At 42.4% G+C, this 24,972-nt stretch overlaps 1 protein-coding gene across 2 annotated transcripts; it reads right to left on the bottom strand.

Moving 5' to 3' along the window:
- Positions 1-1,892: 1,892 nt before the first annotated feature.
- On the bottom strand, positions 1,893-24,531 carry LOC308124925 (thyroid hormone receptor alpha). Of its 2 annotated transcripts, none has more exons than XM_080488319.1 (8): positions 24,121-24,531; positions 19,930-19,991; positions 17,294-17,415; positions 13,788-13,935; positions 10,983-11,188; positions 6,893-7,039; positions 4,428-4,686; positions 1,893-2,694 (listed from the first exon to the last, which is right to left on the bottom strand). In XM_080488319.1, the coding sequence occupies exons 1-8, from the start codon at positions 24,150-24,152 to the stop codon at positions 2,444-2,446; spliced, it is 1,227 nt and encodes a 408-aa protein (XP_080344445.1). In that variant the 5' UTR covers positions 24,153-24,531; the 3' UTR covers positions 1,893-2,443. The 2 variants fall into 2 exon arrangements, with proteins under 2 accessions (XP_080344445.1, XP_080344446.1); XM_080488320.1 differs by having other exon boundaries at positions 17,294-17,394; positions 24,121-24,468.
- Between the last annotated feature and the right edge of the window lie 441 nt (positions 24,532-24,972).

The raw sequence follows: 24,972 nt of genomic DNA, 5'->3' as shown, positions 1-24,972 counted from the left end.
GCTGCAGTTTGTTAATAATGACATTAGATGCAAAAGCATAAGATGCCATGAACATAACCGTGCTTTCAGTCCAAGTACTATTTATTATTTTTTTTAAACTAAAAGTAGAGAGACATAATACTGATGTGTGGCACACATTCACAAACTGTGAATATTTAAATTTCATCAAACGTTGTCCGTTAGATACTCAGCTGTCAGATATTTGGCTTTTTAGTGGACGTGAATACAATAATCATCTGCTGTTTATCGCTACAATACATTTACTTGCTAAGTACTATGTTTGGCACTCGCATACTTTTGTTCTGACTAATTAACTAGCTGATTATGGGGCTCGAAGCCTTGCTCAGGGACCCACAGTGGTGATACGTCAGCTGTGGGATTCGAACCTGCGAACTCCCGATCCCAAGTTTGCTTCTCTAAGCTCTGGGCCACCACTGCTCCACATCACTGCACCTTTGAGGTTCAGTGTTTTGCTCAAGGACACTTTGACATATTGACAGAGGAGCTGGGGAATCAAACCTACGATATTCCTGTCGAAGGACGACACTCCACCACCCTTTTGTTGTTTTTTTTAAAGAGCGCTTTTTTCTAGGAGACTCAAAGCATCTCTGATAATAAATAACTAATTTTAACACTTCGTGAAGAGTGGAATGCTATACATGCTAACATTAGCTCGAAGAGCTAACGCCTTTAAACACATTAATATTCTAGGAATATTAGCTTAGCGCAAAATTGAAAACATGTGGAACACAGCCGCATCTTTTACTCTAAATATAATCTTAGAGGTGAGGAATAGCCACTTCGACTCTCATAAAACCAGAACATTTTAACGTCTTAACCACGGGACAACTGCTTTCAGTCTCTGTGGTGAGCTAAGCTAAGTAGCTATTCGCGACAGCTGAATATATAAAGTACAGACTGTTATTTAAAACAATATCTACAAGAGAAAGCACAGTGATGTTCATCACATCTTATAAACTTTCAAGGTACAATATATAAGATTTTGGTAATGCCACACGTGGCCATTGGATGGCGATAGTGAGCCACTGTAGCGTTCATTTTATCATCCTCTTAAAGTTTTGGGAGTCTGCTGTTAGTTACCACGAGCTTTAACAATCATCTTTACTCAATCGACTCCTGGACTGAGGACAAGCAAAATGTCAAAGTGACTCACCACACCACCAAATGTTCCAAAGTGGCATTACAAAACTGGACGGGCTAGAACTACAGTAAAAATTCCTACAGCACCATACACAAACGCCTCCGAGGTGACGTTAAAAGTGTATTTTTCTACATATTCTCTTCATTGTTATAGCTTACTGTTAAACTCTGTGAGGTAAAAATATTACATATTGTACCTTCAACGTAGACTATTCGGCTGCTCCCTCCTACAGGGGGCGCCACAGCAAACCATTATATACTTGGCTAGTTTTTACACTGGATGCCTTTCCTGCCGCAACCGGGATTCGAACCCTGCTCATTTAATAAATTATGTTTATCTCTGTTTAACTGCAGCTACTGTACATGACGCACGTGCCAATAAATACTATGTTTATAGATATAAAGTGTTCCTGTTGCATGAATGGCTCTGTTTTCTAGCTAGACTACCATCACCCACACTATTAACGAGGAAACACATTTTTACAATGCATGAGGTAAGAGTGTGGGGATGTGATTTTACATATGCACGCATGTAGTGTGTGTGTATGTGTCTCTGTGTGTACATGAGAACGGTACAGAGAGGTCAGTACGTGAGGGAGGTAGGTTGACGGACACTCACAGGGCCTCGCGAGCGTGGACAGACGACGACGACGATGCGTTTTGTGGTGGCGCGGACGCAGGGGTGGGGGTTGGGGTAGGGTCGTATTGGAGGGCTGGGGGTCGGGGTATGTGTGTGTGTGTTGGTGAAGCGCTAATGGTCAGGTCCCAGAGATTTCAAGAAAATGGACTACACTTGTCTGAGGTGTTGGGTGGGTGTGCAGCTAGTCGAGGTAAAACCGAGCCCCCCGGTTTGCATCAGTCGCAGGAAAAGTACAGCTGTTTGTCCATACAGGTGCGAAGAGGAGTTAACTGATGTGTTTGCATATAGAGATACTGTACTTCGATGGCAGTGTGTTTAAAACCTGTGAATAAATCCTTAGAACTCCGTATGTGCGCACTTTTCAGAGTGGCGAGAAGCTTTGCCAGGTGACCAGTGTGTTTTCTTATTGGTGTGGATGTGTGTTTGCTGGTGGCAGGCGGTGGGTCTTGTGAGTGTTTGACAAATAAAAAAAGGGGTTGGGGAGAGGAAAAAAAAACAAAACAAAAACAAAAAGTTAACGGATCACGTTCCCACTGAAGGAAAAATTCTTTAAAAAAATTTTTTTAAAAATCCTTCTTCTCTTGTCTTTCGCCCACGCTTCCTCATCACCCCGCATGCGTCCTTTTTGTCAGAAAGACTGATTCACACATCCTGGTCCTCGAAGACCTCCAGGAAGAGCGGGGGGAACAGTTCATTGGGACACTCCACCTTCATGTGGAGGAAGCGGCTGGCGTGGCACGCCCCGATCATGCGCAGGTCCGTCACCTTCATCAGCAGCTTGGGCCAGAAGTGGGGAATGTTGTGCTTGCGGTAGTTGATGTAGTGCTCGAACGCCAGCAGGTAGGCCTCCTGACACTGCTCGATCTTCTCCACGCTGGTCAGCCCCGAGCGGTCTGTACGACAGGAGACAGGACAGTGCGAACAACGTTTAAAAACCTCTTTTGGATCAGACAAATAAATCCTTCAGTGTGTGGCCCCGTTTGAAAAAGGCATCGTTTTTGCGTTTTCGTTTCAGAAAAGTTCAGCGTTTACAATGAAATGGCAGAAATGCTGAAAACGATGTGGTACTCATGTAGGGCCACTAGTGGGTGCTGTTGTTTGTTGTAATGAAACCACACGCGTGCATGCAGAGAACAAATGGCTATAAACATTAACAAAGATTGGATTACTATTACTATTACGGCAAATTAACTATTTACTACAGCCGTGGTGTGCATGTGCAGAAGCAACGCTTCAATAAAGTTGTGTTTCCCACCATTTCTATGGAGAAAAAGTTTGAGAATTTTGAAAAACACCCAAAATGCGACAAAAGTTTCCAATTTAAAATGTGTAAACTTATACGGCTTTCCACTAAACGATTTTTGTTAATCACCTTCACACACCACCAAAAGGAAACAGCTGCCCCAAACGACTTTAGTATTATGGACTCGAACCTGAAAACAGTTTTTGTTTGAAGTCGCTCCTAAAATCGTAGCAGTGGAGCTGCAGGATATCGGGCGAAAATGCCATAACTGATTAGCACACTTGAGTAGACAATAGCAATGGGTTTGTTCTTGGAAATGTGCTGTTTTCCAAATAACAGCGCTCGTTTAAGAGTAAGAGCCAAGAGCCTGCTCCAATGTGTCATGGGAATTTCACAATAACAAGGAAGGGTGAGGGGGGGAAAGCACCTGGAACACACGATGCCTCCACGAGTGTGGAACGAACACAAACTCTTTGAAGTCAGAAAAACTTGACGGCGGACACAACAACATCTGTGGTTTCAGGCTGAAGAATACCTAACATGACTGGTAAAGCGATCCCAACATACATAAGAGGCGCAGCTCCTCTCTGAAGTAGCAGGAGATGTCGGTACAACGCTCTGACAGGACACATTTTGTTGCATCGCAAAACCTAGTTGAGTAAAAAAATTACAAAAAAAAAAAAAGAATTCTCTGCGCCAGCTGAGTGATGTGAGCCCAGAGGCAGGGATCTCTCTTATTATTTATGAGTCGGTTATTGAATATTTTACTGTATTTTTGTCAGGATCTTTTCCATTCTGAGCGGGAGGAAGCCTCTGATGCACAGTGAGGAGAGGTTGGGGGGGGGAGAAAAAAACCAACACACGGAAAACAAAAATGACAAGACCACAGGTAACAAGGAAACAACGAGAAAAACAAACGTTTTATAGAATCAGAAATATAATGTAAAACATGTTCTTTGAATGTGTAAAAACAAATACTCACATTCACTGCAAACAGTTTGAAAACAAGCCATTTCTGACAGGAAGTCCAATCCCGTGTTGGTAATGACGGCTTTAATATTCACGTAAAGATGTTCCCATTGTGGAGGTATTCCCACGGATTATCGGATTGCAGTGAGATTTTGACTGTGCACATAATATTGATGGCTTCTGTGGTAAGCGCACACATATAAATACAGTATTAATGTTGACATTATATAATAACCATAATCCTAACATATCGTCGTTTCACCTCTGATTCTGTATATTCTGTTGCTCGGACCAGTGAAATGTATTGCATGTGTTTGTGCTCGTGACGACTCGACGTTCACAAAGCGTCAAAGCCTAATCTCTGAATCTTTTCCAGGTGGAACTCGAGCCAGCGTCGCCCCCGTTGCCGCTCACCTGAGCTCATGAGCAGCACGGCCTGCATCAGGGCCACCTCCGAGTCGTCCAGGTTGAACTGCGCCAGGCTCTTGCCCAGATCAAAGATGGCGTCCGACACCACGCCCAGCCCGCCGTTCTTCAGCTGCTCGCGCTTCACCGCCATCTCGCCGTTGAGCGTCAGCGTCTCGCTCTCCGGGTCGTAGCGCACGGCGGCGCGGAGCGACATGATCTCCATGCAGCAGCCCTTCAGCAAGATGATCTGGTCTTCACAAGGCAGCTGCGGGAGAAGAACGTTTCCGGTCATCGGGGGAAGGAAAATGGACACACAAAGACCAAGACCTCAAGTTTATCACCCTTGAAAAGGAGCTGCTGAACTCAAATTCTTCTGACGTTAATTCTTCTGAAAAACACAACACAATTATTTGTTAACTTTCACTGCTGCCCCCTAGTGTCCACAAAACATGTGATCGCCCAGTTGGAGCGAGAGCTTTAATGTAAATATATTACATTCCCATATAATACTCAAAGCTGCCTTGTACATGCTGTGGGAAGGTAACACGCTGTATACTACACCTGACTTACAGTTTTAGCAAGTAAAAAAAAAATAATTTTTAGTTTTTGTGGGGGATTTTCTAACTTAGTTTTTTATTACCTTTATCTTAATATAGTTTTTACTATATTTAGTCTACTTTTTGGGCAGTTTTTTTTTTTTAAAACGCGTTGCTTTAATGTATTTCCTTTATTTCTTTGATAAGTACTGTGAATTGTGTTGTGTCTAAATGGTAAAAGAGGAATATATTTGCCTCGTCTTTCCCAAAAAGCTGAGTTTTATTGTTTCATTTTATGGTTGGAGCATCTTCTACAGGTAATATAAATAGTTCTAGACCCAACAACAAACATTGGTTCAGTGAAATTGTTCCAATACAAATGGAAGAGCAACAATTCAGTAGTATTAAGCCAAATTAATATCGTTAGCCTGTTAAACAGTCTTCTGATAAAACCTGCGTGTTTGTTAACACACAACACTTCATTTGTTTGTCTCCGCTCTGTTAATCACCTTCCAGCTTTTATCAGTTTCAAACCCAACAGATGGACGTTGACAACATGTGTTTGAGGTTAACATGTGAAACTATAATTAGCAGGTATTAATTTGTAGAAGATACAACACTCCCTCAATTCCCAGTGAGTAATGTCACTTAGTATTAGCGAATGAAGCGTGTTTGGTGTTCTGGCAACCTGGTTTCCCAGTGGAAACATGGGACAAACCAAGCATCACATGGGAGCTGGATAGTTAGTGGATGGCGGATTTCTTAATCTGGATTACATGTAAAACAAACTTTAAGTTTTTAAATCAAATTAATAGTTTTATCCACCAGTTTCATTTCTATAAGGGTTTCTTTCAAAGGGCATTTCTCCTGCTGGTTATGGTTTATTTTCATGTCCCCAAACGTCCAGCAAGTAACTTCAAAACTTGTCTCTTTGCCTCAAAACGATTTCTAGAAAAGTGGAACTGACTGTCAGTAATGTGTCTGCCGTGTTGGACATAAGATGTTTCGGAGCACTGCGGAGAATAACGTACACGATTTATCTCACAACAAATCCCCTGCTGTGCTTTATGTAACCGGGAAGTCCCTACAATATACATGATGACTGCACTCAGCTCGGTGGGGCACGCACGCACGCACGCACGCACGCACGCACGCACGCACGCACGCACGCACGCACGCACGCACGCACGCACGCACGCACACACACACACACACACACACACACACACACACACACACACACACACACACACACACACACACACACACAGGAGTGGTGACTCATCATTTCATCCACAGAGACAGAATTAGGCAGATGCGCAGGGGGCGGAGGTGGATTATTATTCGGTATATTCCCAGATGATGAGCAGCGGGGCGAAAGCTGCAGAGACAGGAAGTGCCCCCCCCCCTAAAAAAAAACCCCAACTCATTTTAGTTCAGGACTTCACCATATTTACTGAACTGCCTGCAGAAAAACTGCATGTTTACTTCTGCAAATTCACAAATATACACAAATATAGCAGCTGTCAGTAAAGATGCTGCTCATTATAAAGCACGACTTTGTGTTTTATGAATGAGTGAACATGTTGGGGCGGATACAAGAGCCAAAGGAAGTGAACACACTAAAATATTTATTGTAGAAAGTAGGCGCACAGTAATGGAAACTTCACTGACACTGCAAAATACTGTTTAAACACCTGGGATATTTTCTTTTGCATTTTCTTTGAGATTTCTTTGGATAAATGCTGTCAGCCAGTCTCTTGCTGCATGTTTTCTGAATTTAGACACTCTTTCGTCAGCTTTGCGAGTTGCGCCATAAATCCCGGATTTACCTCGCGTACCCTTGCTCAAGTCCGGACGCTTGATTACCAAAGCATGTGCTCTACATGTGTTTCCCATCCTCCGGACACACAGGCTTATTTCTATTCCACTCACCTCTGAAAACATGGGCAACTTCTTGGCAAAGTCGACGACGCGCGTGATGGCGGGAGTCATGATCTTGGTGAACTCACTGAAGGCTTCAAGGTCCACCTTATCTCCGTCCGACGTGGGCATCATGGGGCCCTGGCCGATATCATCGGGCTGGAAGCACAAGGGGAGAATCGAGGCGTTCATTCTTTTTGAATCGGGGCTGGTTGTGACATACAGTATTTAACAAAATGTCTCATTATACGGTTATGAGAAACTCCCAATTCTGAGGTTTCAACCTCCCAAAGGCTCAAACAATGATGCTGGTGTCAAATCACAAGCACTTTGTATGCATATGCATATTGGTGGCATGTTTGGAAGCCGAACAGTCGAAAGAAAGTTGACTTTCACACACACACGAGCCTTTGAATCTGAGCTCCCCCCTCCCTCCTGTAGATCAGTGATTAGCTGGCAGCAATTAAAGATGACAGGAAGTGGATTCTTGGTCAAGTTGGAATTGTAATGGGACAAACTATTACAGCAAATCTTCATCCAAATCTAGTTAGATCGCAAACAAAACAGCAATAACACATTACACGTTGTAATATAAAGTTGATTTAATGTTTAATGTTGGATGAACGCTTGTTTGCAAAGCCGTTCCTGCAAATGTTGATTAAATTAGTCTGCGGAACTATTAAGCATCTCACCAGTCGGCAAAAGGAACATTGATCTGTTCAACAAATGAGTGTTTTATTCATGTACAAGGCCATTTAACGATCATAAAGCAGCCTGCCGCATGGCAGGCTTTCAGAGCCGTCAGTTTTAGAGCAACTCGGGAGGAAAATAGGAGATATTCTCTCACTAAAGAAACATCGACGGGCAGAACTTTCATCGAAGCCAAGGGTTTCAAACACATTTTACTTCAAAGCCAAATACAGTCCACTTTCACCTTGAGTGGGCCGCACTGGTAAAATAGTCCCATGATAAGCTTTATATTTAAACTTTAATGTTTATTTTGTTGTGGGGCAGAGTATCTGTGGTGAAAATGTCTATATTTTCACAATATTCACAAAATCTATGCAAAAGCACAACAATCTCAACATTGATCCCATTTTGATGAAAACTTCAGGTGCAAAAAACAGTGAAATGTCCAAAGAAATTCTCCAATAATTTGCTATATTTCCCGGCAGAATCAGAAATATCTCAGCTCGGGTCTTAGTGTGCCGTTACATCTGCAACTCTTTAGAAATTCGCCTAAAAAAAAATAAAATCGATATATTCTTCGTAATTTTAACAATTTGGTTGGTGGTTTGGCAGAATTGGAGCTTGTTTGACACCCCGGATCTAAAACACGGAATAAAGGTATCATTGTTCGCTGTGTGGGAGGAAAGATTTTTGGCATCTAATCACAAATTTGTTGGAGTGGAGCAGCGCTGGCCAATTTGATATCGTTTACCCAGAGACTCTGTGATCCGGCAAGATCAGCTCAGGATGAGTACACTGGTCTTCATTAAAATCCAGTAAAGAAAGTAAAGAACGGGATACAATGTGGCCATTTTAACATGTCTGCTTTCCATTTTCGTCTCTTAACCATCATCTCCAGGCTGAACTGGTGTAGTGCTTAGCTGTTCTGGTGTTTGGTTTAGTTTGCACGTTCTCCCTGTGTATGCCTGCGTTTTCTCTTGACTTGAGTGTAATTTCCATGTTCACATTGAGAAACAACAGTATGCAAGGTGGATATCAGTGTCGCCATAAACCATATTTATAAGCCAAATGTTTTATTCATCCATAAAGAATCTTTTTTGGGAGGTTGAGCCCAATCAGAGCTGGTGGGTACACAAAGGTTTAAATTTCTCGTTTCAGAGGGTGAACATGAAGAAAGATAAAGATAAATATGGATTTTTTTTTTTTACTGTGAACCACAAAAAGAAAAAGAAGAAATTTGCATAGTAGACTTCTATTACATGTTCAGAGGACTGAAAACCCTGAGCCATGGCTGAAAGCTCAGCTTGTGGGTTGATGTTTGATTCTCTTTTTTTTCATACTTTTTCCCCCTCTCTCCCTCCATTGTACAGCTTTTACAATAAAAATGGGGCTCAGTCCTGTTTCTTTTTTTTTCTAATGCATGAAACTAGTCTCAGCTGGTGCTGCGGTGATGAAACACTGACTAAGAGAAAGAAAGAAAAAAAAAAATCCAGAATCTTTGAAAGTCACTGCTCATTAAAAGGCTCGGAGACTCACATGGCAACAGCGTGGAACCAATTTAAATACCGCCACGCTATAAAAAGACAGAGCAGATAGTAGACAGGAGTGCAGAGCAAATTAGGAACACATCATCTGAGTTTAACAGGCTGACAAAAGGATAATGAGAAGAGCCATATCGCGGAGCAACAGGGACAAATAGGCTGGAGTCAGCTTAGAGGGACGCGGCGGTAGCAGTGCACAGCTGATCCTCATCCTGTTTTGATGAAGAGGGATAATGGGAACACGAGCGCCGCGGCAGACAGGAAGCAGCTTTACACAATGATGAAGCGGCTTTGTGGACCACTTGGAGGGGTAAACTTGAGGGTCATTAGCAGGATATCATAAATCAGCCAGACAACAAACGGCAGTAAAAATCTGTAAAAAGAAAAAAAACCATCCGCTGACATTGAGCACGCTATAATGTATTTACAAGGCGACGCAAGAAACAACAGCGAGGACTTCTGACGCCCATTTAGGAAAAAAAACAAAACCAGTTTGGACATTCCGAGCAACTGTCGTGTGCCTATCTCTTTTTGGATATTGTCTATATTTCTCTGTAAAGCTGTGACGTTACAATAGAATCAGATTGTACTCTGATTGGCTCTGTTGCTCAATCCCAAATACACATTCTGCTCTCTTGTCTCTTTTATTCACAAAAAAAATAAACTATTTCAAAAATGCTTGTAAAAAAAAAAAAAACAACAAAAAAATGTAAAAAAAAAACCCTTGTCTCTGCCTTTATTGGACGGTTGCTTGGTAACTGCCGTCCGACCTTTGTGCCTGAGTAACCATCGGCGTCTTTGAACACGTGAGTCGGCATGAGGGGAAGCCGCTGATGAAACGGAGAGCCGTCCTACTGTCTTTCTCCACAAAATGAAAAGAAGTCGATTTCCTTCATGCTGGAGGTTGATTTTTGAAGTGGAAACGACTCCCAGCACACTGCGGGGAGGAAGCTTTTGGAATAACGAGCTGCATAAAAGAAGGAAGGAACTGCGAGTGTGGGTCCCAAACAACGCCCGCTCAATTCATACAGTGAGTTCATGCTTTCGGGAGGGTTTGGATGTTTTCTGACGCACCTTTTTTCTTTTCTTTTTTTTTTATAATGACGCGGCCGAACCGTCTTTAATAGAATCTGCATGATGCTTCAGTTTCAATTAAACATAGATTATGTCAATCCTCATAAGTCTGCATCAACAACACAACATACACGTAGGATAAGTAGTTTATTTACACTTTGCATTAATGTGCAGCAGAATATAAAAGTGACAGAGAAAGATAAATACGTTAATTTGTGCCTGGAATTATTGCAGATCCTTGTCGCATATTGCAAGTTCAACTCCCAATGACTTATCATTACAAACTAATACAAATATATATTGTGTATATTTTGGGTGGCAGTGGTTTTCCCATTTATCTCATATCGATAGGTCCAATACCTTTGTGCGTACTAATTGCATGTTCTTCCCCTGCCTGATAACCTCAGCTTCCTTCCTCAATCCAACATGCACGTATAATCTCCGTGTTCGCTGCAAGAGACTCCAGTCTTCAATAAAGTGTTTAAAGAAGAAGAAACAGATGCTGATGCTGATGTCGGCGCTCTTTCTTGCCGTCTTCTCGAGCTTTTCCCAAAAGCATGATGGGTACTGTCTACATTGTTCATTGAGATGTGCAGCATGGGCAACATATGGCTCGGTCACTGCGGTGCTTAATTAAACGAAAAATAAGCACAGTTTGAACATTACGTCATCTCTAACGACGCCTCCTACAATCCCGATCGTTCCACTACATAGAATCCATTCTCAGAGCCGCCATGTCCGCGATCCGACACGCCACTGCTAAGAAGCCACTCCCGACCCGACTGGCCAGAACTTACCAGGAACTTGCGTTTCTGTTTCCAACTGGAGCCCTGGGCGTTGGTGTGCCGGTGGGCTTCGGTCACCATGGTGATCAGCTCCCACTCCGCGGTGTCCGGCTCGGGCCTCACGTTTAGCGTCTTCACCATCTCCTCCCGCTTCCTTTTCTCCCGGTTCTCTTCGATCAGGCGCCGCTTCGCCACGCGCTTCGAGTCGTCCAACACCACTGTGTGAGGGGGGGGGGGGGGGGGAGGGGAAAACGTTTATGCGACTCCGTGTGCTTTAGCTCCGACGGCGGCGATAACGGATAGATTTGACTGTAATTTGCACGCGACACGAGTAGACTTTGCGCTTTAATGTCCATTCTCGCCGCTGAACCTGAAAGGACATGGCTAATATTCATTTATGAGCTGCGGATGGATGACTAGTGGACCAGATGTCTGTAATCAAGGAGCTGCGCCAACACGAGCGCTCTGCGTCCATTCAGCATCGGTAATACGTTCCCACAGAGACGCCCACTAAATGACTTTCAGCTAATTTGCTCGGGATAATGACAGTTGAACCGGAGTGCAATCCAAAAGAAATGTGAGTCAAGGTCATTAGAGTATACATTACTTTTATAGGCATCTACTGTGTACGTTGACGTTGAATACCCAACACTTCATATTGTTGTGTGCAGACTAAGGGATCGTATAAGCGGGTTAAAATTGCACGCGCCAATTCTGCTTCACCGAGTGATGAAAAAAATAAAGGTGGGATATTGAAGTGCTCTGTGCTGGAAGTAAACTCCAGATGTTGTGAGTTTGTGTTTTTACCAAAATAACCGGAGGAACGGAAACTATCTCCTTTATCCACAGGAGCACATGTACAGCTAAATTAAACTCATCCCCAGCATGAAGTGGAAGGACGTGCAGATGTGTGACTGCATTAAGTAACAGTAGAGGGATTTTTTTAAATGTATTTTTTTCCCACATTTTCGGGCTTATTCAGATTTACACGTGACACAATTTAATAAATATTATGAACAAATGAGAACAAATTGTACTTTTTAACTAACCTGATGGACCTCATAACATCTCCATTCATGTGTATCCACTTTTAAAGACTCCTTCTTGTCAAATATAGACGTGTGTGTGTGTCTTTACATGGTTTGAATTCTGTTGGCTTAAGAGATCCCATTGTCCCGTTTACATGAACATTAAATGAAGTGATTCGATGCACTGAATAGATCGTCCCCATTTGCTCAGCGGCTCAATCTGCTCCGTGTGCACATGATCTCATTTGGGGAACGAGACTGCGTTTGTTGTATTTCTTTTAGAAACTGTATCAACCAGTTGCTTTTCCACTTCTATCTTTTTAAAAACACTGTGCTTAAAGCAACACGTTGGGAATTACTTAACTGATGTGCGCCCGTCTCAGAGCAGAAAGTAATCTGATTAGCTGTTTACACGGACTCTGCTCGGCTCATAAACAACATTTCACCAACTCCTTTGATCCCATTGTAATTTTGCCGCTATGTTACAGTCTTCATATTCTTTATTGCTTTTTATTGTATTTTAGAACACTCCCCCTTTTAAGCCCTGCTGTTGTACAGCACTTCGTAACCCTGGTAACTTCTGTATGAATAAACTTTATTATTTCATTGTTCAGATTCCTTTCATGCACCTTCAAGAGCTCCATAAAAAAAAAAATAAAAAAACTGCCAGCGAAGCAGCAACAAGCAGGACTGAGTGTGTCTGCAAGTGTCACCCTGATGCAGGTTTCATTTTCACATCCAACACCCAATAATAGAAAATGCATCTGATCTCCTCTGAGAGATCTTGAGGTGTGCAGGTGGTGGATTGATGTCTCGAGGCGGTGGAAAACAAATACACTGCAAACACCCGATCTGAAGTTTTTGGTGAAGTTTTCTTCCCTATTTTCGTACAAGCATTATTTTGTGGAGGCAGCTGTAGTCCATTAATCCTGGATTTACCGAGACATTAATAGAATTAGTAGGATTCTGGGGAGTTTGTAAAATTCCTGCAGCATCAGATAACAACAGGCTCTCTTTGGAGCAGTTTCTCCGCATGTTAATTCTGCTGATGTTCAGATCGATAAACACTGAAACCTCAACATGTATGTCTTTTGTATGTTTTGGCTCAAACCTCAGGTTAAAACAACAACATTCAAAGGCCTTTAACCCGTTTCCTCCTTTTGATGGTTTTGACAATGGCTTTTATCTGCTTTTATCGTTCATGTTTACTAGTATTTTTTCAGGCTTTTATTTCCTAATGACTGATTCGCCTCATTTTAACGCTCATTTTATTAGTATGTTTTCATGTCCTTATTCTCTCTTGTAGCACTTTGAGTTTGTTTTTCCAAAATGTAAAGTGCAGTACAAACGAAATGTATTATTTTTAAAAAATCAAAGTGTTTTGTCTTACATTTTTTTAATGCTATAAATGAATTGCTGTTGTATCTGTGTCAGTGACAGCAGCTATGGTTTTAGCCAGTCTTGGTTCAGAAAGGAGATCAGCGTCAATAATTAGCATATTTAACTTCGGAACGACTGGAGATCTTCCCCCAAAATCCCAGTTTGCCGTCACAGTCACAGCTAATTTTCTCCAACCGACGGTATTGAAAGTAGAATTTTCATTGAGTCAACTATGAATTTTAGTGCAATTCATCCAACTCCTGTGAAAATATCAAGAGTGGTGTTGAAAAGTGCTGACTGACAGAGTCACGACCGCAAGGATACAAATATTTATGCTGCGACCTCGCAGCTTTTCCCGCTGGTGTAAATACTTGGACGGAGAAGACTTGATGAAGTGCTAATAACTCACAGTCCATGGCCATTCCCACAGAGATGCACTTCTTGAAGCGGCACAGCTGGCACTGGTTGCGGGTGATCTTGTCGATGATGCAACAGCTTTCATATTTACAGGAATAGGACGGATGGAGGTTTTTCTGGATGGTTCTGCGGAAAAAACCCTGGGAGAGGGGAAAGGAGGGAGTCAATTAAAAGAGTGATTGAATTAAGGGAGAAAACATGCAACTCAGAAATCAAATCCTAAAATAAAATAAAATGTTCTGGTGTTCCGATCAGCATAAAATCGGCTCAATCACATGTCAGGCTGAAGATGGCGTGGTGGGACTGATGCACAGTGAACATCTCTCATGTCGGAGAAAAAAACACAGCTGGAAGCCGGCCTGATTGGAATCACACTGCATTAGCGGCTTACAAAGACTTTGTTTTATAGAAACAGCTGGGTATCCAAGAAGATGCTAAAAAAAAAAAAAAGTTGGGAAAATCTCTTTTCGAGGACGACTCTTCACTCGGAAAACTACAACACTTCACTGTAAGAACACTTATAAAACACTAATATTAAAAGATTATTGCACTATTTTTTTTAATCATAACTGCACTTATTTCTCTATTTCAGAATTTTGAAGCTTCTCGTTTCTGATGTGGTTCAAGAGTCGCTGGAGCCATTTTTAGTCAGGCTGCTCTCTGGGATGCCAATCATGGGATAATAGATGTCTTCTCTGCAGCTTCACACCTGCTATCAAGGAGCCTCCCGCAATATCTGAACAGCTTCTGAAAGGTTGATTCTTATTGAACGGAAACCTGAGCACACGTCAATTCACATTTTATTTATGAATTCTTGCTGCTTTTCAACCACGCAGGGTGAATTGCTTGTTCAGGTTTAGTAGAAATGATGGCTGTCCTGGAGCAGAAAAATACTGAAACATCCTTCAAATGCTCAACAACTTTCTGCACCAGGAAGTATAAATATTCAGAAACAAACATGTTTAGGGAAATTGGCGTTAAACCCTATTCCGACGAGATTGTTGACTTTTTCAAGATGGATTCAACTTGGAATATCTGGCACTTCAACCAGTATTACTCTGTTTGATTGGACATTTATACTGCATATTCCCGATGTCCATGTGACAAATAGCATATGACGACACAGCTTTGTCGCTCTGGTTTCTGGTAGCTTTTGCATTTTTAAGAGAGCGGCAATAAGAGTGTTTCAACCATAAGAACTATGAACTATGTTTAGCTGAAGATGTTTTTTACATAAATGTAAAAATCCAGTGAACCAGAAGTACATCCTTTTATCCACTATATCCAAAAAAAGAGCCCATATGTGCACATATCATGACAAAACTACAACACTATCACCAAAAATCGCTTGGGTGCCTGATAGCAATTTGTCTTTTTAAGGCCCCGTTAAAAGTTTGCTCCCTAAGATTTCCATTATTGCTTCGTTTCGCTGTTTTGCCCTACTTCTCATGTTTTAGTTCGTCTGCACAGATGCAAAAGCTGAGCCATCTGCAGCTCATTTCAATGCATTTGGCCTTCAGTTTTTAATCAACAGCATTTGGAGGAGTCGCTACTGGAGTTAACGTCGTATGTCTGGATTTGAGAAACGTCACAAAGAGAAATAAGAAAGCAGAGTTTTCGCATGCTGCAGTTTGATAATGGCATAAACAATCACAGTTTTCTTTTTTTTTATGATAATTATCTGTTAATTAAAGAGCCCTAAAAGGGACGGGGATCATTGTTTGGCTTTTTTCTCTCTCCTGCTTTAGGCGACTCTTTATCTTTAAAACGTCCATTAAAAACCTTCCGCTTGTGAAATTCACGGCCCTCAATAAAAGAACATAAACACTGCCTCCATGGAGCGCGAACTCGGGCTCATAAATTGAACAAGGAAGACCTTCAAACTCTCGGCCTCTCTTATAAATTTAAGGAAAATATGTGAGAGGAATTTAACTGGAGAACAGCTAATTAAATTCTTTTTAGATTTGGTTGGAATATCTGATTAAAGAAGCACACAAGTTCCTTTGGATTGAACACGTAGAGCTTGTTTGAGAGTTAATCAAATCAGAATAATTCATTTAGGATGAATTAATGCTTTAAAACTAGCAAATGTTCAGCCAAGCATAAACCACTTTTACGTCCTGCTTCAGCCTTATTGATTCTTTTTTCTTTTCTGTTGCTCATACTTTAAAATCATTCAGCTGACTGTTGCTGTTTGAAATCAAGCGTTCAATTTTCTTTCTGCTGTCAGGAACATTTATTTTTTTCCCTCGTCTGATGTCAGCTGTCATTTCAGCTCCAGATCGACTTCCTTCACCTCCTGTCAGAGGCATCAGAGCCTGAGATGCTTCACACTCTTTATTCCAACGCTTACAGTTTTTCTCTGCTTTGGGAAGTAAGACAAAGAAAGGGAACGAGGCTGTTTGCGCTGCCTGCTTTATTCCCCAAATACACATTGCTTATACATGTGGAGAAAACTTTGACACAGCTGTCAGAAGTTTGACTGTGCGAGTGATGGTTCGTGTCAACAGTCACTTAAATCTGCTGAACTGTCAGAGTCAGTGTGACGTGATGCAGACAAAGAATTAGCAGGTAACACACGACTGTACCGCACTGTAAAACCACTGCTTTTGTCAGTCATTTACAAATACTGAAGTTTCATCTGGCTCGTTCTTTGTTTCTTTCGTTCTTAGTGAAAATAGTTGAAAAGCTGCATTCGTATTAATGCCGTCTTTGTGATTTGTTCTAATACCAGTGCACTTTCTCTTTTTGCAGTTTCCACCCACAGCGTGTCGATATTTGTTGACTTTTTAGTCGGTTTCCCAAAATTCTGCTGCATTTCTGCTTCTTACTTCTGCCTTGTCATCATGTATGTAATAGTTACGCAGTGAAGAAGTGAATTACGATCTTTTAATTCCAATAATTTAGTGCCGTAGGGCTCCCGCTGTTGACATGCAGAGTGTACGGAGACAATTATCCCAGTACATTCATTGCCCATGTTGGTATTGCTATGACGACAGATTTATGTCATCTCCAGTGACGACCCGAGATCAACTTTTCTTTACGGTAGGAGCACCTCGTTAAGCTCAAACCTACCTGGCATTCCTCACAGGACCTAAAGTAGTACAACACTGTGATTTTCCACATTTCACACAGAAGATGGGCCATCTGTCAGTTTGAAATCTGCCGCCTTGTATGGTACAGTCAGTCGGGTTTGCAGACGACCAACGATAAACAACTTTGGACAAACTTCAATGACTTTGAGTCTGAAATTCCATGGTGGTAAAGTCTCTCCAGTAGCTCCTGGAATGATGCATGGTCTCCTTCTCGTTGGATGTACCAAGTTAACTTCAAATTCAAGGCACTTTAATCAGATGAACCGCGTCAACTGACTCCTCCCCATCGACTATATGCTGACGATACAACTTTGTTCCGTAAGAGTTACTTTTTTCCGGGACGCCACCTTTTAAAGCAGTAAAGGCTCAACACTGTCAGTAAGTAATAGATGTTGGACTCTACCTTACAACCCTCGCAGGTGATGCAGCGGTAGTGGTAGCCGGTCGCTTTGTCCCCGCACACCACGCATGGCTCGTCCTTCTCCAGGTAGCTGGGGATGTACCCTGGAACAGAGACGCTAAGAGCTATAGGAGAGGAGGAGGAGGAGGAGGAGGTCGAAGAGAAAGACGGGACGGAATGAGAGAAGGGTGAACGAGGAGGGGTGCCAGCGAGGACAGGGAGGGCGAACAGGTAGGCCGACGAGCGGTGGTGGTGGGAGGGGGGTGTCGGGGGAAGGAGGGAGCAGTGGTGGCAGGGATGAGATGTGGAAAAGAGGGAGTGGAGGGAAGGCAGGGGGGGCTGAGCGTTATCACAGGGGGCTTCAGTGAAGCAACCTGTGCACAGGGCCCCCGAGAGACTGTGATACAGGACGGAGCTAAACGCAAAGAGCAGCGAGTCTCCCCTGAACAACACAGAGCGGGTGTCATGCCCGCTTATGAGGTTTACACTCACATTCTCATATTCATCAAATATATTCTTTTCAACTTGCTTTTGTTAATGTTTCTCCTGTGAAGCCTTTTGATGCTTTGAACTCAGAATATGTCTGAACACGATGTTTCCCCTCACAAGTGTAACCTCTAAGCTGCCATGCTGCTGCACGGTGACTGACAGTCATCTGAGGATGCTCACAAACACCTTCATCCTCATTCAGGCTGCCCACCCAAACGACATTTTGCAAACATGCATTTGAGAACCAGGCACCTTCAGACCCCCTCCACCTCGACACAACATAACCAAACACACACATATACACAACGTAGCAGACAAACCAAAGTAAAGTTTGTTGACTGCAATTTTGAGTGTCTCGAGTGTCTCGAGAAATACAAATAACAAACAAATACAAGAGTAAATGTCCTTCACTATAACCCTCTGTTTGAGCTCGGAGGGACTCAACACAATACTTTTTACAGATACTTTTGAAAGATATTTCTTTTACAGGGAACATTTTCTATGGCAACCGAGTAGAAAACAGTTTGTTATTAACAATGGCGACGGTCAAAGAGATTTACCTTTTGAGAAGGAGAATAAAACGGAGGTAGAGTTGTCCGTGAGTCCGTTAGATATATTTGGATAATTAAAGATTTATTCCTCTGATATTAACAATTACCGACATTTTAAATATTTCATTTGATGGACGTGTTTATTACACTCAGCGGTTACACTACGATCCATCGACTTCTAGATATGGGTGAAATTATCCCTTTTGGCTGTGATTGACAAGGTCTTAGGAGGCTTTTTAGAGGCAGAAAAGTTAGTAGCTCTATGGAACGGGACGTTCCGTCTTCATTTTCTGTCCGTGGTACTGCTCTGCACTGCGGGTTTAACTGCAGTTGTGATTTATTATGCGATTACTTGGATGGGATTTGCTGCAATGTCTGAATGTGGCGAGCTGCCTGTTACACAAGCCTCCCCTGCTCACTCATTTCCCTGATTGAATAAACTGTAATGAATCTCTGCTCTTTTTCTTCATTACTGCCAATTGGATGATGGAGGCCACCCGAGGCATTCTACACCTGTGAAGGAGGGGTTACACCTTCTCTTCCCCCTTCAGGAAACCTCTTAAATGAGTGTTTTTCACTTTTATTTCTTTCATTTTGGATGTGTTTTTTTTTTTTGCTTTAGTTTGAGGGCGAGGGCTGAACTTAACGACCCAGCGCGAGGCTGATTGGGACCTTCGCCCTCATTAGTTTGTTTGAACAGAGGCCCACATGTCCTTACTTTGTTTCCAAGGCTTTTGTGAGATGTTAATCCAAAGTAACACTCAATAGTTTTCTGAACTTTAGCTTTGGTGCATTTTTGCATGTATATATTGATTCTTTGGAGCCCTCACTACATTAGGACTGCACCACGGCATATCATTAATCATTCTTTTCTCAACAATGAACTTTCTTACTTGAATTTGGCTCATTTTCTTTTTTTTTTTAAGCATGAAGCATGTTTTTTTAATTTTATGAATATCATTCCTGGATGTTATTATGCTGCATAATTCATATCTAATGCTTGTAAAGATGTTTTTCAAAACTGAAGCCTGCTCACGCTTGGCTTCAAGAAGTGCTGAAAAGTAAAAAAAAGTAGCAGGACTGCACACTGCTGTGATTCGCACGAGGCTGACGCCAATTATGAAAGCTTATTTAAAGAGCCAGGTAAGAACTACCCGCAATGAGAAATACTGCATTCACCCTCTACTGAGAGAGAGAGAGAGAGAGAGAGAGAGAGAGTGAGCTACCTTTGAAAGACCTCATAAGGCACTTCATATTAATTTAAACCAAATGCTGGTAGCCTGAAACTTTAATAGCCTTAGCTCCAGCTCTGCGAGGTGAACTAATTTGTGTTCAACAAAGCGTCCGAGAGAAACTCGAAAATGGCGATGAGGAGATTATCATATTAATGACACAGAGGACACCGCTGAAAGCCCGGCGGGGAGCGAGCTACCGAGTAACGGGCCAAACCCCCCCCCCCCCCCCCCCCCCCCACCCCTCACCCCCCCTACCCCACCCACTTCACATCAAAAATCTCATCACAAACAGAAAGCCTGCTCACTTGCTCGTGTAGAGGTGACACAAACAGCAACAGCCAAGGCTCAGGTGAGAAACGCTTACCCGACATGCTCTTCACCGAACACTGGCTGTTCTTCCTTTTTCTCTTGGGCACATCTGGCCACCTGGGAGGGAAGAAAACAAGATCGCAGTCAACCACGCTGCAATGCTGGCTGCATTTTAGAAATCTGAGCACACCCCCACTACCGCCCTTCATGCGTCCATCGGTTTTTAATTGATGACTTAAAGCTTTAGGAATACACTGGAAACTGCCTAAACTTATAGGAATCAATTTACAGGCCTGTAGTCATTCTAACATTTATGTCTATTCAGGCATTTAACTGAGGTTGAAGGTCGAACACAAACTTGTAGCTCTTGGAATGATTATCGTTGCCTTCCTGTCTTTGGAAGCTGAAATGTCGACAAGTTACACTGTGAAAACTGAATTTGTGGAGGTAATTTGTAAAAAATTGGGTTTTCTTTACGTGTATATCTATTTTCTTTCTCCCCACAAACACTTATACCCGTGCTAAGTAAGTTAACCACTCTTGTTACACAGGTTATTAGCCTTTTACCGGGTTTTTATGTTGGCTTTTCATCTTGTGGTGCATTAAGTGGTAGAATAGTACCATCTGTACGTTACCATCTGCTTGTCGCAATCCTCTGTTGTCACGACAAATTAGCAACGTCTTGAAGGTTAAAATGGTAAAGTAACACAATGACAAACTCAAACTTTCTAAACATACTCTCATTTTCACTCTGAGCGCTGTGGAAACACTGATGTGAGCATTTCCATAAAAAAAGCCACGACAGCAGCCTGTTTGTACCAGTCATTTCTGAGTTTTCTACACCAACGTGACGACATCACCCTCCGGACGGATCGCATTGCTGACAGTTATGATGTGCCTGGCTGGAGATAAGATGCCTGATTTTTATTTGACCGGAGGGATGTCTGGGTCAACTATGTCCCCAGTGTGATCTTTTATTTTAATCTTTGATTGTTTTGTTTTTTTTTCTCCTTCCAACACAACTACGTGCTTAAATCTTTACAGTTCGATGACTCATTCTGCTGTTTTTGCCCCTTTAAACACACAAAGGTCACCTCGGGCTTTCTGTGTCTTTTCAGGATTACTAGAAAAATTCATACCAGCATGCATGCACAAAGACATGCACATAGATTGTACAGACACGCTCTGCAGGATATAGATAATTCCTTTACTCATCTTTTTCTCTAATTCCCTATCCTTCCTCTGTTCTCACTCTCACAGGATGAAGTCTGTATTTGCTCCTGGCAGAAGATTTGGATTACCGGCCTTTCTGTCGACTGTTTTTTTTTTTTTCTTCTTCTGTGTATCCACATGCCTGCCTCCACACCCCTCCCATTCCCTCTCGCTCCCCTGTAAAATCCCCCTTGCCCCTCCCACTTTGCCTACTCCCGTTGCCAAAGCTATGTTCTCTCAACTTTACTCCGAGCGTTTTTCGGTTTCCCCCTCTCCCTCCCTCTCACTCCAAAAACTACCATCAACAGTATTAGGTAACACCACAGATTTCCCTCAGTTCTCTCCCTCCCTCCCACTTTCTGGCTGTCAAAACCATTTTCCTCTTCCAAACCAAAAATAAAAAAGAACAAAAACATAAAGAGAAAAAAAAAATATTCTCAGTACTTGCTTCTGTTCATGGTCGATCAAACTTATTAACTTTATTACGGTACACATGGTAGAAAACCGTCTCGTCTGGATGATAATCAATGTGACTTGAGTCACTGGAACATAAAAAAATACCTCCGTTATATCACTGTATTGAGTAAAATCAAACATAAGTTTTTTAGGTTTACGTCAGTGTGGCTGCAACATGAGGGATTCACTCAAATTCACGCTGGAGGCCAAGTACAAGAGTTTCATCGGATCAGGGGCACTTTTGTCTGAAGTTGTTCTAAAATATTTATTTTGGCTGTGAGGCATGGATCAAGCGGTCATAAGTGAGTTTAAAATCACCACAACACAAGCATCTACAGTTAAACATTGGAGTTATCTATTTAAGAACTGCAACAAAGGTTCTTTGTGCAACTTAAAGCTGCAATTATTCATGCTGGACCACTAGGGGGCAGTAGAACAAGTTCAAATTGTAACTTATCTGCTATTGCCAACTCCTGTTTTTCATACAAGTCAAGTATTCTAATCGGCATTATTTTCTTTAGGAATTTAAATCTGCTGATACCTCAATCACAGAATTCTGACTCCTTTTGTCTTGAAACCTTTATCGGTTTTTCAATGATGAGAAGAAATAGTTGTGTGATGCATTTGAATTGGTACTGCTCGTGTAGAAATGTATAGATTTGTGTTTAGTGATGCCAAAACCTCACACTAAACACGCACGCTAAAGTGCCGAACATGTGAATAGTGCTAGAAATCCTGAAATATGTGCCATTTTGCTCAGTTTTCCACTTTTGCCACATTTTTCAAAATGTAAATTCCACAAAAAACTATTTCACTTTTCTGACTTTAAAAGTCTTCAAAATTTGGCCCTTTTAAAAGCTCTTTGGGGTTGAAACATTCAACTTTCCAGTACTTCACTGAGCACCCTATACAAGGTTAAGGAAGACCAGATAAGGATCACTATCCAAACACGATTTTATCTCATCAGATATTCTGCTATTTGTTAATGCTGCCATTGCTTCACAAAAAAGAGCCAACTTGCTGCATGCAGAGATCAAATCAAGGTCAGCCTTGAACTTCACAGCGAGTTTCTTTAGGTAAACCACCCTTGGAGCACATGGCATGCATGCTGCAGTCGCAAACACAGACAAAGTCTACAACTCTGCCCAGAGGGAATCTGCTGGAAGATCAGCAGCTGAACACCCTGACAACAAGTGAATTGTCAAGCGATCACAGTTTTCAGAATGAACAAATTACATTAAGAAGCAATATCATCTCCCACAAGACGAACCAAAAAAAGGATTCAACATGATTTCGCCTCTCGTACTTCACTTAAAACTCGATTATACGTTTTTACAGCGTGCCATTTAAGACCTCAACTGGACTGAGGGAAGGAGGACATGGAAGTGGCAGCAGATTGATGGAGATGGAGGCCGATGAAGGAGAAAGACAAGGTCCTGCTGTAGTGTGAACCTTTGACTCCAGTCGGTGGTCCCGGTGTTTAAAGTGAGGAATCCTTTCTTTCTTTTTTTTCATTGAGCTTTGCCTCAACCCTGACCGTCGAGCCGTCACTGAAAGAAACCAACGCTGCCACCACCATGTGGGACAGGATCAAACAGGTGGGGAGCAATGTTTAGCTTTCCTCGAATAGAAGCTAGAAGAACAGAAAGTTACATCTAACAGTCAGTAAGTCATACTTCAATCCATCTGATATGGCCACTTCATTCTGAGTGGGTTTGAAACAGATCCCTCTGACCACTGGACATGATACAGGGTACATCCTGGACAGTCCGGCAGAGTCATGTACTTGCATTATTCACTGAGTGGAAGGTCTTGGTTGCTCTGCAGTAAAGTACAGATCATTTACGGCAGTGATGGAATTGTTTCCTGATCACGTTCATCAACAAGTTGTTCCAAACTTCTTGCAATGAAGAATTACGGAGGGGACTATTCTCCTGGGAACCCTCCGAGCAGTGCATTTTCCCTTTTCGCCTTTCCAATCATCCCATGCCTTGAATGCAGCTCCGTGGACGTCATGACCAGCCTCTTACATTCAACACAGGTGGAGTTCAATCGAGGTCTTGAAACGTGCTTTGAAGAAAGGCTGGGGTTAGAGCCTTCATTTTCAACTATTTTAAAAGCATGGATTAATAAGGGTGAATTTACAGTGCAGGATTAGTTTATCAGAAATCTCAAGAAACAAAATTGCATGTGAGAATCTGATTAGCTTTCCCCTGGAATTGCCTCAAGAAAAGCTTGCCATCAGGCAACCTCAAAAATCATGTGAATAATTAAATAATTACTGGTTTTATCAGATAAAATCAGTTTTATGAGGTCATATGTTGAAAATCTAATTGTTAGAAGAACAACCTGTTCTGAAAACAAACAACAAGAGCTTGTTCCTTTTTCATCTGCTTTTTCAGACTAACTATTTTGAACCTGCAGTGAAGGGCATGATGCCAGCGGTGGCGCACGCACGCACACACACACACACACACACACACACACACACACACACACACACACACACACACACACACACACACACACACACACACACACACACTTCTGACACGTGCACAATAACATTCACACAAACCTGTTGATGCAATACGGCTGTAAGATATGCATGTTGCTCCCTTTTTCTTTTTGCAGGAATATCCGAAGACGAGAGTGTAAACCCAGCAGCTCTTTCTGCTGTTGCAGCCTCCCGGGAGTCAGCGCATGTGTCCCTGCTCAGCCCTGCTCACATGAAAACAAGCTGAGGTGGCGGACTTGAATTCCTCAACTACCGATCTTCCAGCAGATGCTGGTGAAGCACATGAGGTCCGGCTTGAGTTGCTGCTGTCAGCTGCAAATATCTGTGGCAATAGTAGCTCCCTGCCTCGGACTGGCTGCTGAGGAGGAATGGCCACACTGTATATTTCCCTCCCGTCACCCCCTCCTCCCCCTCACTCTCGGCCAGCCTCCCTTGCCACCTTCCCCCCTCCCTCCCTGCCTCCCCGTCTGCACGCATGTGTAGTTCCTACGCCCTGACGACATGCTCGCTGTCATCACAACACACCTCGTCATGCCCCGCTCACTTCCTCTCCCTCATTTCTCCTCTCGTCACATGTCACTCCCGCTGATATTTTCACTTTTTGATCCCTGTCACTTTCTCCCCTCATGCTCCTTTTGGTTCCACTATTTGCATTTGTATTTTATTTTTATTTTATTTGCTCTTTTCATTTTATCCCCTAGGACAAAAAAAAAAAAAAGAAAGTTGCCTCTAAACTGAGTTAAGCTTTAATGCTAACTTGATTACATAACAGCAGTCTGGTGCAGTCTCCCAGGTTCAGCTGAGGGACGTATTATGATGATGCCACAGATCAGCCAAATTAGGCTTTTCTTTCATCTTTTTTGTGTAAACGTGTATGTTTTTGTGAGCAAGTGTAGAATCAGTTTTCTGTTA

Source organism: Lipophrys pholis, assembly GCF_963383615.2.
Source record: "Lipophrys pholis genome assembly, chromosome: 19".
Lineage (NCBI taxonomy): Eukaryota > Metazoa > Chordata > Actinopteri > Blenniiformes > Blenniidae > Lipophrys > Lipophrys pholis.
Note: the sequence above shows the minus strand (reverse complement) of the source record. Positions and strands in the feature narration are given on the sequence as shown.